The sequence below is a fragment of the Pygoscelis adeliae genome, unplaced genomic scaffold (assembly GCF_000699105.1).
Source record: "Pygoscelis adeliae isolate BGI_AS28 unplaced genomic scaffold, ASM69910v1 Scaffold114, whole genome shotgun sequence".
In the NCBI taxonomy this organism is placed as follows: domain Eukaryota; kingdom Metazoa; phylum Chordata; class Aves; order Sphenisciformes; family Spheniscidae; genus Pygoscelis; species Pygoscelis adeliae.
Window position 1 is genome coordinate 1,169,619 of NW_008824587.1, and position 11,077 is coordinate 1,180,695.

Here is an 11,077-nt window from a genome sequence, read left to right on the forward strand (position 1 = left end):
ACCCAGACTGGCAGCCAGCCCTGTCCCACACTTCGCATGCACCGGCTGCTCTTCCTACCGATTCAGAGCATCTTCTCTTCTCCCAGGTACGTTTTGAGCAGAGATCCTGACACGGAAAATTGCAGGGTCCCTGGCAGGATGCGCCCGGGAGGAATCTGGTCTCTGTGGGGGGGAAAAGCCCCAAGCTGGGGGCTCTGACCAATGCGCTGCCCAGCTGCTCCCTGCAAGGCAAAATTTCTCCTGTGGACCTGTAACTGCTCTGATTTACTCTGTGCGGTTGCGGGGAAGCTAGAGGGAGGTTTGGTGTGAATGAGCCGGCTTCCTCCTCTAGCCTGAAATTTGGGTCACACAAACCAACATAGCAGAGCTGTGATAGATGTAGTTCAAGCCCAAGCAAGCTTTGATTTCCAAGGTGCAACTGTTGATGGTTCAGAGGGTCCATCTGAGCCACTGTTTCATTAGTGGATCGGCACGTGGAAAGAGGTGAGAGGGGTTTTTCCCCTCCCCGATCAGCTCCCACATTGCTAATGTTCCTCTCTGGCCCGCTGCTAATTTTGACGCTGCCCTAAATAGAAGCTGAGTGCATCTCATCTGCTTCGCTTAGCATACAGGAAAATTGTTTTCCTTCATTTACTGAATCCAACTTGCGGCTTTAACCCTGTCAGCACAAGTCTCTCCCCATTGCAGACCTCCCTTGAAGGGCTTCGCACGCCTCTGTCCCGGTGAAGGGCTCTCTGCTGGGAACGGCACTGCACGTGGTAGGAGAGGGAGGGCTCCCGGGCTGCCCAGGACGGCCACCAGCAGAGCTGGGAGAGGGGCTTTGCTTCATGAACAGCCAAGGAGATCCCTTTCTCCGCTGAAAGGCCTGGCGCTCCGGGCCAGCTCTCCCTGTGCTCTCTCCATCTCTCTGGTGGGGCGTGCTGCTCCCCAGGAGGGACCCAGTGCCCCTTCCCAGACTGCCCTTCCCCAACCCCAGTCTGGATAACAGCTCAGCACAGGCAGACCCGGTTGTAGGAGTTTTTGGTTGGCTTCTGTTGTGGTGTTATTTCCAGCATCTGGTCCCACCAGATGCAGGGACCCTTCCTGAGCCCCAGCACGCAGGGACCCTTCCTGAGCCTGGCAGATGCCTTTCTTACTGCTGTTTAATTTTATATCCCATTCTGAGTGCCTCCTCAGAAAGATCTGCTGTTCTTGCTGCACCGGCCACTCTAGAGCAGGACTCTGGGTTTGCTTTCCCAGCACGGGGCACACGGCCCCTCTCTGCGCTGGAACAGGACACAACACAGCACTGTTCAGAGGCTGCCTTGAATGCGAACCCTTCTGCAGTGCGACTTAAATATATCACTGTCTAGTGCAAGGTGCTTATTTGGGGCTCTTGTGCAAGAACTGTCTTCCTGAAAAACTATAATTTTGTGGCATTTGCAGCTCGGTGACTGTTACAAGCGGTGTGCTGAGGACACAGGAGCACCGAAAGGAAGCACTGGGAGTGCAAGGGGCAGTGGCCTGCAAAGGTTAAATTTAGCTGGTTAGAAAGGATGGCTGAGTGCTGGCATGCCTGAGCTCGAGCTGAGCCTCAGCTGGGCACACACCACCGCTTCAGCCAAGGCGTCTGCACGGTTCCCTCTTGTCCCTCACGCTCCCGACCGTGGTCTCTCTCTGAGCCCACCCCTTTGCCAGCCCAGAAGCTCCTCTTCCCTGCGGAGCTGTGCCAGGATGAATGCTGTTCCCTTTCCTCCCCTCTTTCCCTTCAGCCTCCAGTTTGTTCTGAGCGCTCAAGATGCTCTGCAGCAACGGAGGCTGCTCTGCACAAGGCTCATCTGCTCGCTGGTAGGAGCCTGGCTCCTGTTTGGGCTGTGGAAGTGTCCAGAGCCTCTGGGGTGACCCCCGGGAGGGGGAGGAGCTGTTGGAGGGACCACAGCTCTCCACGGATGCCCCTCTCACAGAGCACAAGTCGCAGAGCAGCTCTTCACCGAGGGTGTGAAGAGGGGGGTCCCTGCGGGAGAGGGGACCTTTGTGATGCTCTGCCTGTGGCCTCCTCTAAGAGGATGGTGTTAGATTGTCCACACCGAAGGGTGGCAGGAGAAAAAGGGAGAGGTTATTTCAGAGTCAGGAGGACAGAGGGACCAAGTAGCAGTGACCGCCGGCTGCGGGGCTTGGCAAGCCGCGGGCACGGCCAGGAGCCAGCCTCTGAACAGACCAGGAGAGGGCACGACGCATTGCTGAGGCCAAGCCAAACGGAGCGATTGGACGCGGGGAGTTGTTTGGGGCGTTCTGACTCTGTATTTTACTGTCTTTCCAGAAAATCAACCGGACCCCTTCGGATGAGGAATGCTTCTTTGACCTGCTGAGCAAGTTCCAGAGCAACCGGATGGATGATCAGCGCTGCCCGTTGGAAGAATGCCCATCGGAGGAAGCTGCAGAGGCAGCTGCCACACCGGTCCCTGCCCTGGAAGAACGGATATGTAAGCACCGATGCATTTATAAGTCGCTATTACTGTGGGAGTGATGCTGCTCCCATGGCGTGGCCGGCTGTTGTGGTTTTACTGTGAATCTTCTGATGTTTTCCCTAAGCCTCAGCTCTCTGAACTTAGTAGTTCTTTGGCAACCTCCATCATTATTTAAGGAAGAAAGAAACATTCTTATGTTAATGGTTGCTGAGGGAAAGGCTGGAGAACATGAACGAAGGCTTGGAGAGTAAACCAGCAAGAGAAATGCAAAACATACTTGGATTTTTTCAGTACAGATCTTTTGAAGGTCTGGCCTTCTGAACACAGTGAGGTTGGCACGAGGACTTCTGCCTCTGCCAGCATCTCCAGGAGGAAGATGCCGACGGTCATGACTGAGGGAACCTTGGAAGAGCCTGGAGGGCTGGGGCATGCACAGGGCTGGGCTGGGCTTTCGCAGGCAGGTTAAAAGTATTGCCAGTTTTTCTCATAGCGTTGCCATGGAGGAAAAACTTCTGGATTTTGTACAGTTCTTGGATGCTGTGGTGATAGGTGCTGTGTAAGAACAAAGAAGCCAGAAGGATGGATAAACAGTAGGAAGCTCCAGCAGGCAGACAGCTAGCTCATCCATAGGAAGAACAGGGATAAATTGAGGAAGCCGTCTGACAAATAGATGGGACAGGAAAGGCAGGTCAGGTCTGTGTTTGCACTTTGGTTTCGTGCCTTTTTTTATGATACGGTGTTGAGGTCCTTTGTTTAAACCAAGCTGGTGAGAAGCACTGAAATGCGCAGGTCACACTTGCACGCTTAAGCACCATCACAGAGGGCTCAAAACACTTCATTTGAACCGATTTATCGGTTTCCAAATGGACACGAAGTACAAACAGGAGAGGAGGAGACCCCTGACATCCCTCCAAGCGCGGCAAGAGCCGCGGTGCAAGACTGCTCGGAGAAGTAGGTGCCAGGAGCAGGGGCTGAAGCGGCAGCAGCGAGAGCAGAGCAGTGTGGAGAAGGTCAGGCTGCGGCAGGAGGGCAGGTTGGCTGTGAGGTGAGCAGGTTTTTATCTTCTAAAAATAGGGTGGAAAAGAGCATCACTTTTTCAAGATACACATTTCTGATACAGAAGTGCATTTGGCTGTAACAGCTGTGTAATTTAGGAGACAGTTTAAAATACGAAGCTTTATAAAGAATGTCCAAGCAGGCACACACGTTCTGTTCAGCTCTCATTTGGTCTCTGAGCCTTTCAGACATGTTATTTTCAAGGTTTCTTTGTGAGCTGAAGGGGAAGAAAGTCATCTTTGCGCCAGCACTGAGATTTTTATGCGTTTCTGCAACTCCATGAGCTGGGGCTCTAAAAAGAGCACGTTGTGTCGGGAGGCTTGGGGCACCCTCTCCTCAAGTGCTTTGTGCTCACTGGGACAGTAACACCAGTCGGGCCGGCTTTCTTACGGTTTTCTTTTGCTTGTCCCTGTCCTGAGCGCAGCGTCTGTTGTTTGGGAGCGTTTCACTGCCCAGCAGCCGCCAGGAGCCAGCAGGCTCTTTCCATTGAGCGCTGCCCGAGAGGCGTTTCCAGGGCTGGGGGCTGGCTGGCTCGCTCGCTTTGCCGAGATCCCGGCATTGCTCGTGTGCTGCGTTTGAAAATCCTCCCTCTGTCCCGTTGTTGCTCTGCCCGGCGTGAGCCCCTCGGTGGTGCCAACGCGATGCCAGCCAGAGCAGGCGTGCCAAGGCCAGGGCCAAGGCCTCACTGCCGCTGCGGGGCTGCGCTCCTGCCGTGCGGGGGCTGACGGCTCCTCCGGTGCTCCACCCCCATGGCTAGAAAGTACCAGACATGCTGGGTGTCTGGATGGGGTACTGCCCCCCCCAAGGGTTTACAGAGTATAGATTAGATGGATTGGTTCTGGACTGGGACCCCCCGCCGCCGGGTAGTGCCAGCCCCCTCCCGGCAGACTCGAGCCCAGGCTGGCTCCGCTCCGCGTGATGAGAAGAACCAGACCCCACGAGTGTTTTCCTCACGTGGGCTGTGACGCGGGTCCTGCAGCTCGTGACAGCCAGAGCGTCTGCAGGGCTGACCTCGGCAGCGCCTCTACTTGAGCTGGCCCCAAAAGGCTGGGCTTCGGGGGGCCTGCCAAGGATGCGCCGCCAGGTGAGTGGCTTAGCCAGGCCTGGGCTTTGCCGATTACCTGCCTGTAATTATAACCCGGCCCTCGGGACCGTGCAGGGTGCCTGTTGCTGAGCCACGCGAGCGCTCAGGAACTCTGCGCTCACCTGCAATTGCTGGTGTCTGCCCAGCCCCGTGCCCCGAGCGAGGTGCGGGTTGGCCCCCGTGCAGCGGGTGCCTCTTGGCTCGAGGTGGAAACCCGAGTGGAAGCAGCGGCAGAAGCTGCCTGCAGTTGTGCTGGAAACAACAGCGATCGCGCACGGGCAGCGGTTAATGTCTGGGCACTGGATCTTCTGGGCTGAGGTGGCGTCTCTGGTGTCCCCCAGGAGCTGGCCGAAGCACAGCAAATAGCAGGGAGCCCCTCACGGGAGGTGCAGCAGCGGGAGATGTGTACGCGAGGTTCTGCTCCCCACCCTGCCAAGGCACCTGCTTTCCCCCTTTGCTGCCTCATGGGTTTGTGTGCATGGCAGGCTTGTTGCGGGAGGCAGGCTCTGGAGTGTGCCGTACTGTTTTCACAGCCCAGCCCCATAAATTGGATGTGTTCGTTTAAGAAGTTTGTTGGCCAGGGAGTGTGCTGGAGGCAGCGTGCACAGCTCTTGGGGGAGCTGCGCTCCAGCTGGAAATGGAAACTGCAACTCTGCTGAACTGGAGCTTTTCCGCTTCCCATAGGGAAGGCAGGGCAGAGGGTCCCGCTAAAGGCCTTGGCTGCTGGGCCGGGAGCTGTGTGCCGGCAGGCTCCTCGCAGCCGGTCCTGCTCGCCCTTCGTGCAGGGCAACTGCGGGGATGCAGCCCAAGGCCTTTTTGGGAGGCGGGTACCAAGGGCCGTGCTATAGCACCGGCCTTCAGAAAAGGGAGCAAGTGGTTGCGAGATGGGGCAGTGGGCTTTGCGCCCCGTTAACGCTTGTTGCTTTGATGGTAGGTTTTCGCTCACTTGTGTTGCTGGCACTGGGATTGTTCCTGCTCCCCCACACAGGGTGAAAGGCGATGCTGACGGTCACACAAGAAGCCAGTGTGCTGTACAGCAAAGCCCCTGTCCCTTGGGAGTAGTGTGTAAGGCTCGGCTGCAGCCCGGTTGGTTGAACAGCGGTTTGGTGATGAGGATTTGGACTTTCTGCGGACAGCAGAGCTGCAGCTCGGGCACGAGCAGAGCTGTGACCCTGGTGTGTACTCCTCTTCCCCACTCACAGCACAGTCCTCCTTAATGGCATCTCCGCAGACGGAGGAATTCTTCGATCTCATCGCCAGCTCCCAGAGCAGACGGCTGGATGACCAGCGTGCCAACGTGGGCAACCTGCCAGGCCTCCGGATAACACACAACAACCTGGGGCACCTGCGTGTGGAGGGGGATGCCCAGGAGCCCGGGGATGAGTTCTTCAACATGCTCATGAAGTGTCAGGTACCGGCAGGGCTGAATCGGCTGCGCGGGCGGGGGCACTAGTTTCTCCCACACAGGCAAACGCCATCCCCTGATCCCACCTGCCCAGCTGGGAGGGGCTGTGGCCAGCAGCTGCCCACCTGCAGCCCTGGGCACCCAGGCAGGTACTTGTCTTTGCCTCCAGGTCCTTCTTTTGACCCTGTACTGAGGGCTGCGCTTTGTCACCGCTCTACAAGCGAGAGGGTGACTGGAGAGCCCACCTTCCACGCAGTGCCTACAGCCCTGGGCTGGGTCACTGCTCTTCCCTTGCGCTGGAGCCCGCAGTGGGGTGCAGCACTGCTGGCCCCGCTGCCCTGTGCCCCCGGATAGGGAGCGCGTGCTCTGGATGCCTCTTGGGCGCTGCTCCCAGCCCTTTAAAGGACTGTCTTGTCAGTACTTGGTCCTAAAGCCTGTTCTCCTCCCCGTGCAGTCCTCCAGGATAGACGACCAGCGCTGTGCACCACCAGACTCCATCCCCCGTGGCCCCACCATGCCGGACGAAGATTTCTTCAGCCTCATCCAGCGCGTCCAGGCCAAACGCATGGACGAGCAGCGGGTAGATCTGGCCTCAGCCCAGGAGGAGGCCGGAGAGGAGCAGCAGAGGCCTGGTTCCAGCTAAGAACTGGGGTTTGGTTTGGGGGGGTTGTTTTGGTTTAATTTTGGGTTTTTTTAAAAGAAAAAAAGTGTAGGTGGTTTCAAACCCGAGCGCTCCTGCGCTACCACAGACTTTTCCCAGGAGCTGCCCCAGGGACGCGGGGAGCCGCACCTCCGTCGCACCTGGCTGCTCTGCGGAGGCAGTGTTACAGGAAGGCCCACCAGATGGGGGGACGGTTTTTAAACAAGGGGGTTTTTTTAGGGGACACAGCCACTGTAACACCGGGCACAGCATGAGGGAAGAAGACTTTGGCAGCCCCTTTGCTTATCACCTAAAAATCCAAGAACTTCTGCCGTCAGCCAAAGGAGGAGCCCAGAGTGGGTAGTTAACTCCAGCCTTGATGTCTTTTATTGCCACAACACTTTTAATTTAACGGGGGAAGGGAAGAGCACCTTCTCCATTTTGAAGTCCTCCTGTCTTGCCCGCGTCACGAGGTGACACAGATTGCTCTGGATCCTTCCCTGGAACATCTTGCTCAGCTTTGTTCTTTCTACAGGAGGAATTGAGCCCAAGTCAGGCTACACCGGTCCTTGTGAACCTCATCCCCGCCCCAGCCGCAGTCATGGTCCCAACCTTGAAGTTTATTTTAGGTTTGCTGAGGACTCTGCCGTGAGCCCCGTGACACCCCCTCTGCTTCCCCAGCCGCAGTCCTGTGCAGAGCTGTACCGGCACCTCCCGAGCAGGAGCAAAGCCTTGCTCGCCCTGAGCTTTAGTGGGATTTGGTTACCTCTAGAGGACAGCTGTGCAGCCCGAACTGCAGGCCCAAGGCAGGGGCCTGTGCCTGGGAAGGGAAGAAGGAAGCCTCTGCCCATCTGTTCAGCACAAGGCAAACTTGGGCAGCTCATCACTTCTGGTGCCGCTGAGCCCGAAGTCTCGTGCAGGACTGTCCTGTGTGCAGGTGAGTGTGCCCGAGGCAGAAGCCTGCATTTGGCAATGACCTGCTTCGAGAGCCGGCAAAGTCTTCTGGCCACGGCTTGTCAGGAGAGCAAGCAGAACCATGCCCTCCTCCCTTCTGTGTCCAACAGCAGTCGGGGATAACAACCCTTCCCTCCCCTTGTTTCTCCCAAAACCAGTGCTGAGCTTCTCCCTGTCCCTGCAGGCCCCCGCAGAGCTGCCCTCGGCAAAGCACTCCCGTTTTGCCCGATACGTCTCCAATAAATGGAGCCTCACGAGAGCTCCGCTGGGGCGTTGGCTGGGAAGTCAGTTCCACCCCACACGCAAGTGCAAGGGTCTGCATTTACTTTCATTCCTTCCCCTTTTGCAACAGTTGGAAAAGCCAGGCCAGGGAGGAGGGGAGCAGGGATCTCGCTTCAGGAGGTGGAGTATTTTTTCTTTGCTTGACCAGATAGGCTATCTTGGACTTCAGAAACTCCACAATGAGTTCTGCCAAAGCAGATATGTTCCTATAGAGAACAAATCAGCACTTTCTATTTGAAATGCATTTGATGGAAACATTTCCAACCAGCAGTAAGATTTTTAGACCAGTGATGCTGCTCATCGGGCATTTAACCTGCCTGCACTGACGACGTGGAGGGGTAGCTGCATTTTACCCGCTACCAGGGAGCGCTCACCTGCTGCACGGACTGCTTGGCCGAGGCTCGGCCTCCTCCCGGTCAGAGCTCTGGAGGAGGGATGGGAGGACCTGCCCAGCCACCTACGTACCGACCCGGCTTGCGTTTGTAAAGAGGAGGAGAACATTGAAGATGAAGATGACTTGACCAGCTGCAGGCTCGGGCCTGTGCAGCTCTCAGCCAGGTGGTGAACTGGAATCTGACCCTTCAGCTTTCAGAGGTGTTAATTATTTGCCATATACTTGAATGTATGAGCTTATTTATTTTTTACATGTGCATTTGCTAATGTCATTTTAATGGGGAATTTCCAACCCACAGGTACTTGTTTTTCTAAAAAATAATCTGCCAAATGAATTAATATATTACAAGTGAGTACAGCTCAAGGGGAAGGTGGGGGGTGTGCTTAATAAATATTTGTGTCTAAGCTTCATTGACAAAAGTTCATTTCCATTATTTCGTGGCCAGCCTGCCTGCTTTGCCGACAGCAGAGCTAATGCTGGCCTTGGGAATGGGGGTGGGGGTGGGTGGTGGTATGTAGTGCCAGACACCACCACGTGTAAGTGTTAAGAAAAGGGTGTATGCACCCACCTACACCTTCCTTCACATTAAGAACACACAGGTCTCCTAAGCAGCAGCCACTATTCCCAGCTCTGCCTGCCTTAACCGCACAGCATCTATCTGACTGCATGGCTGTGGAGGAGACGCAAAGCCCCGAGCATTCCCTGCCCCCAGCAACGGCCAAGCCCAGACATTACCAGGACGACAGGGCAGACAAACAGCCCTGCAGCGGCCGAGAAAAGACCGGCTTTTCTCAGTCAGCTTGAGCCCTCCTCTAGGAACGTGGCCGAGCCTTTCCTTTCAGGCCCTGCCTGTCTCGGTCGGTGCCTGGCCCAAAAGCTCTGTCTTGTTTCCCTGGCAGCAGGGGAAATTACCAGAGGAAAAGGGCAGCGAGTGCTGCGCAGAGCCCTGGCATCAACCCTTAGTGAAGATACTCACAAAGCAGCGGGCAGCAGTGCTAGCTCATTCCAACGCAGCAGGCGTGAGCAGGCCATTAGACTTCGCTAGAAAGTGGGCCTGAGCGCAGCAGATTTTGGATCCTGAGCCCTGTGATGATAAAGCCAAGTCACAACTGGTCTTCCCATGCCTGGCTAACTTGTGTTGGCTGCTGCCAGTCCTGATCAAAGATTAATGAAGAGCCACCAGCTCGTTCTCACCAGGCATTCTCATGCCTCTCGGTGCCTGGACACAAGCAGCTCTGTGCTAGAAGTCTCTGTGTGTGACCTGGGGACAGAAGCATGCCCCCAGGTACACAAAGGATAGCAGCTTAGATTCCCAGTAATAGGTGAAATCCCTGTGAGTGAGTGATGGGGTCTCACCTGCAGTCTCTCTCTCTCTCCGTAGCAGCTGGGGAAGGGAGCACCTGCTCTCCAGTAAGTGTTCTCTCTCTCTCAGAGCACCTACGAAACAGAAAGATAGCCCCTGTGAGCAGGAGGCAATGCCTACAACTGAATTGCCAGAGCAGCTCCCAGCCTTCAATGGTTGCTGCTCTCCTGTACCCTGCGGTAGCAGAGGCAGCAGTGCGCCAGTGTCCCAACGCCAGCCCTTCCCTCTCCCGCTCTGCCAAGCCGCCCAGGCCAGCAGAGCTCGGTCCCACGTAGGGAACAGCTCTCCGATGCTGACACCCGCCGGATAGATGCGGGATTGCCGGGGCCTGTGCAGCGCCAACGCGGACTGACTCGCTGTTGGGCTTTGTATCGCGACGGCAGCTGTGAACTGCGAGTTAACTACAGTGCAGGGTGCTGTCCCCGGTGCAGGTCTGGAGCTGAAGAGGACCTCTAAAAAAACAGTAGAAACACAAGATACTGGATACTGAGCTCCCCTACTCAGCTGTACACATGCCCTGAGAGGCACTTGCGAGACAGGGCTGATGTCAGGCCTGTGGGGATTTTTGTATTGCTCATCGGCCAAGTCATGTCAGGGCTGAGCCTGCGCACTTCCCTCACGCCTCCCCGGTGCTGTTACTGCTCCAGCCATCGTTGATCTTCACCTGGCTGGAAAGGCTCTCAGCCTGCAGGAAGGGATACGCTGGCCCAGAGCACCCAGGCACTGTAAATTTCAGTCTGGAGTTGGACAGCTTTCGGCAGCTCTCCATAGCAATCTCCTGGGATCCCGCTAAGCCAGGATACAGCCATGGGCTAAGTTAACTCCTGCACGGCTTTGCAGTAAGGCAGGGCCATCCCTGCACTGAATATCCTAGCCCAGGGACACAGCGTAGACACTTGCACGCAGGGTTTTGAGCGGAGGGCTCGCTTAACCTCGCTGTGCCTCTCTGCCTGCACTACAGTAGGACCCGGAGGCCCAGAACCCACCTATGTTAGACCCTGTGCAAGCAGCACAAATAAGCGGTGATTCATTTCGCAGCCCCCAGCACCCCTCCTTACTGCCTGCACTGATGCTACAGGAAAAGAAACATACCTGCCCAGTCGCCACTTAAGTGAGGCAGGCAAATCCCCTGGAGAGGCGCCCAGCTGGCTCCTCGGTACAGCTGAGCCCTCCACAGCACACCCAAGCGCGGCAGGGTTTAGAACTGCCCTCTCTGCGTAAGGCAGCAGGAGGCACAGTTCCCACGCAGCACACACAACACATTCGTGCACGCTGGTAGCAAAAAGCAGCAGGGGATTATTATGTCAGGTAGCCCCAGCAAACGAGCCTCTGCACCCCCAGCCTCCCTCTTGTTTGGGCCTGTGCAAAGGCCTTCCCTCAGCAAGTCCCGTCACCACTCGCTTCCCAGCCCCGCAGGGCCCCCATCTCAACCACCTTTACCAAACGCCCCTG

At 56.4% G+C, this 11,077-nt stretch overlaps 1 protein-coding gene and 1 long non-coding RNA gene across 3 annotated transcripts in view; one reads left to right on the forward strand and one right to left on the reverse strand.

The window, feature by feature from the left end:
• The window catches only part of GPSM1 (G-protein signaling modulator 1), a 58,317-nt gene extending 51,682 nt beyond the window's left edge, over window positions 1-6,635 (forward strand). For both annotated transcript variants that reach the window (XM_009322035.1, XM_009322036.1), the window contains 3 exons: window positions 2,300-2,462; window positions 5,790-5,998; window positions 6,447-6,635. In XM_009322035.1, the coding sequence (XP_009320310.1) occupies window positions 2,300-2,462; window positions 5,790-5,998; window positions 6,447-6,635 (561 nt within the window). The remainder of the gene's footprint in view (window positions 1-2,299; window positions 2,463-5,789; window positions 5,999-6,446) is intronic.
• Window positions 6,636-7,001: 366 nt separating this feature from the next.
• Window positions 7,002-9,326, reverse strand: LOC103915251. Its single transcript, XR_663514.1, has 2 exons — window positions 9,239-9,326; window positions 7,002-7,161 (listed from the first exon to the last, which is right to left on the reverse strand). It is a non-coding gene; the product is annotated as an uncharacterized LOC103915251 (long non-coding RNA).
• Window positions 9,327-11,077: the final 1,751 nt, after the last annotated feature.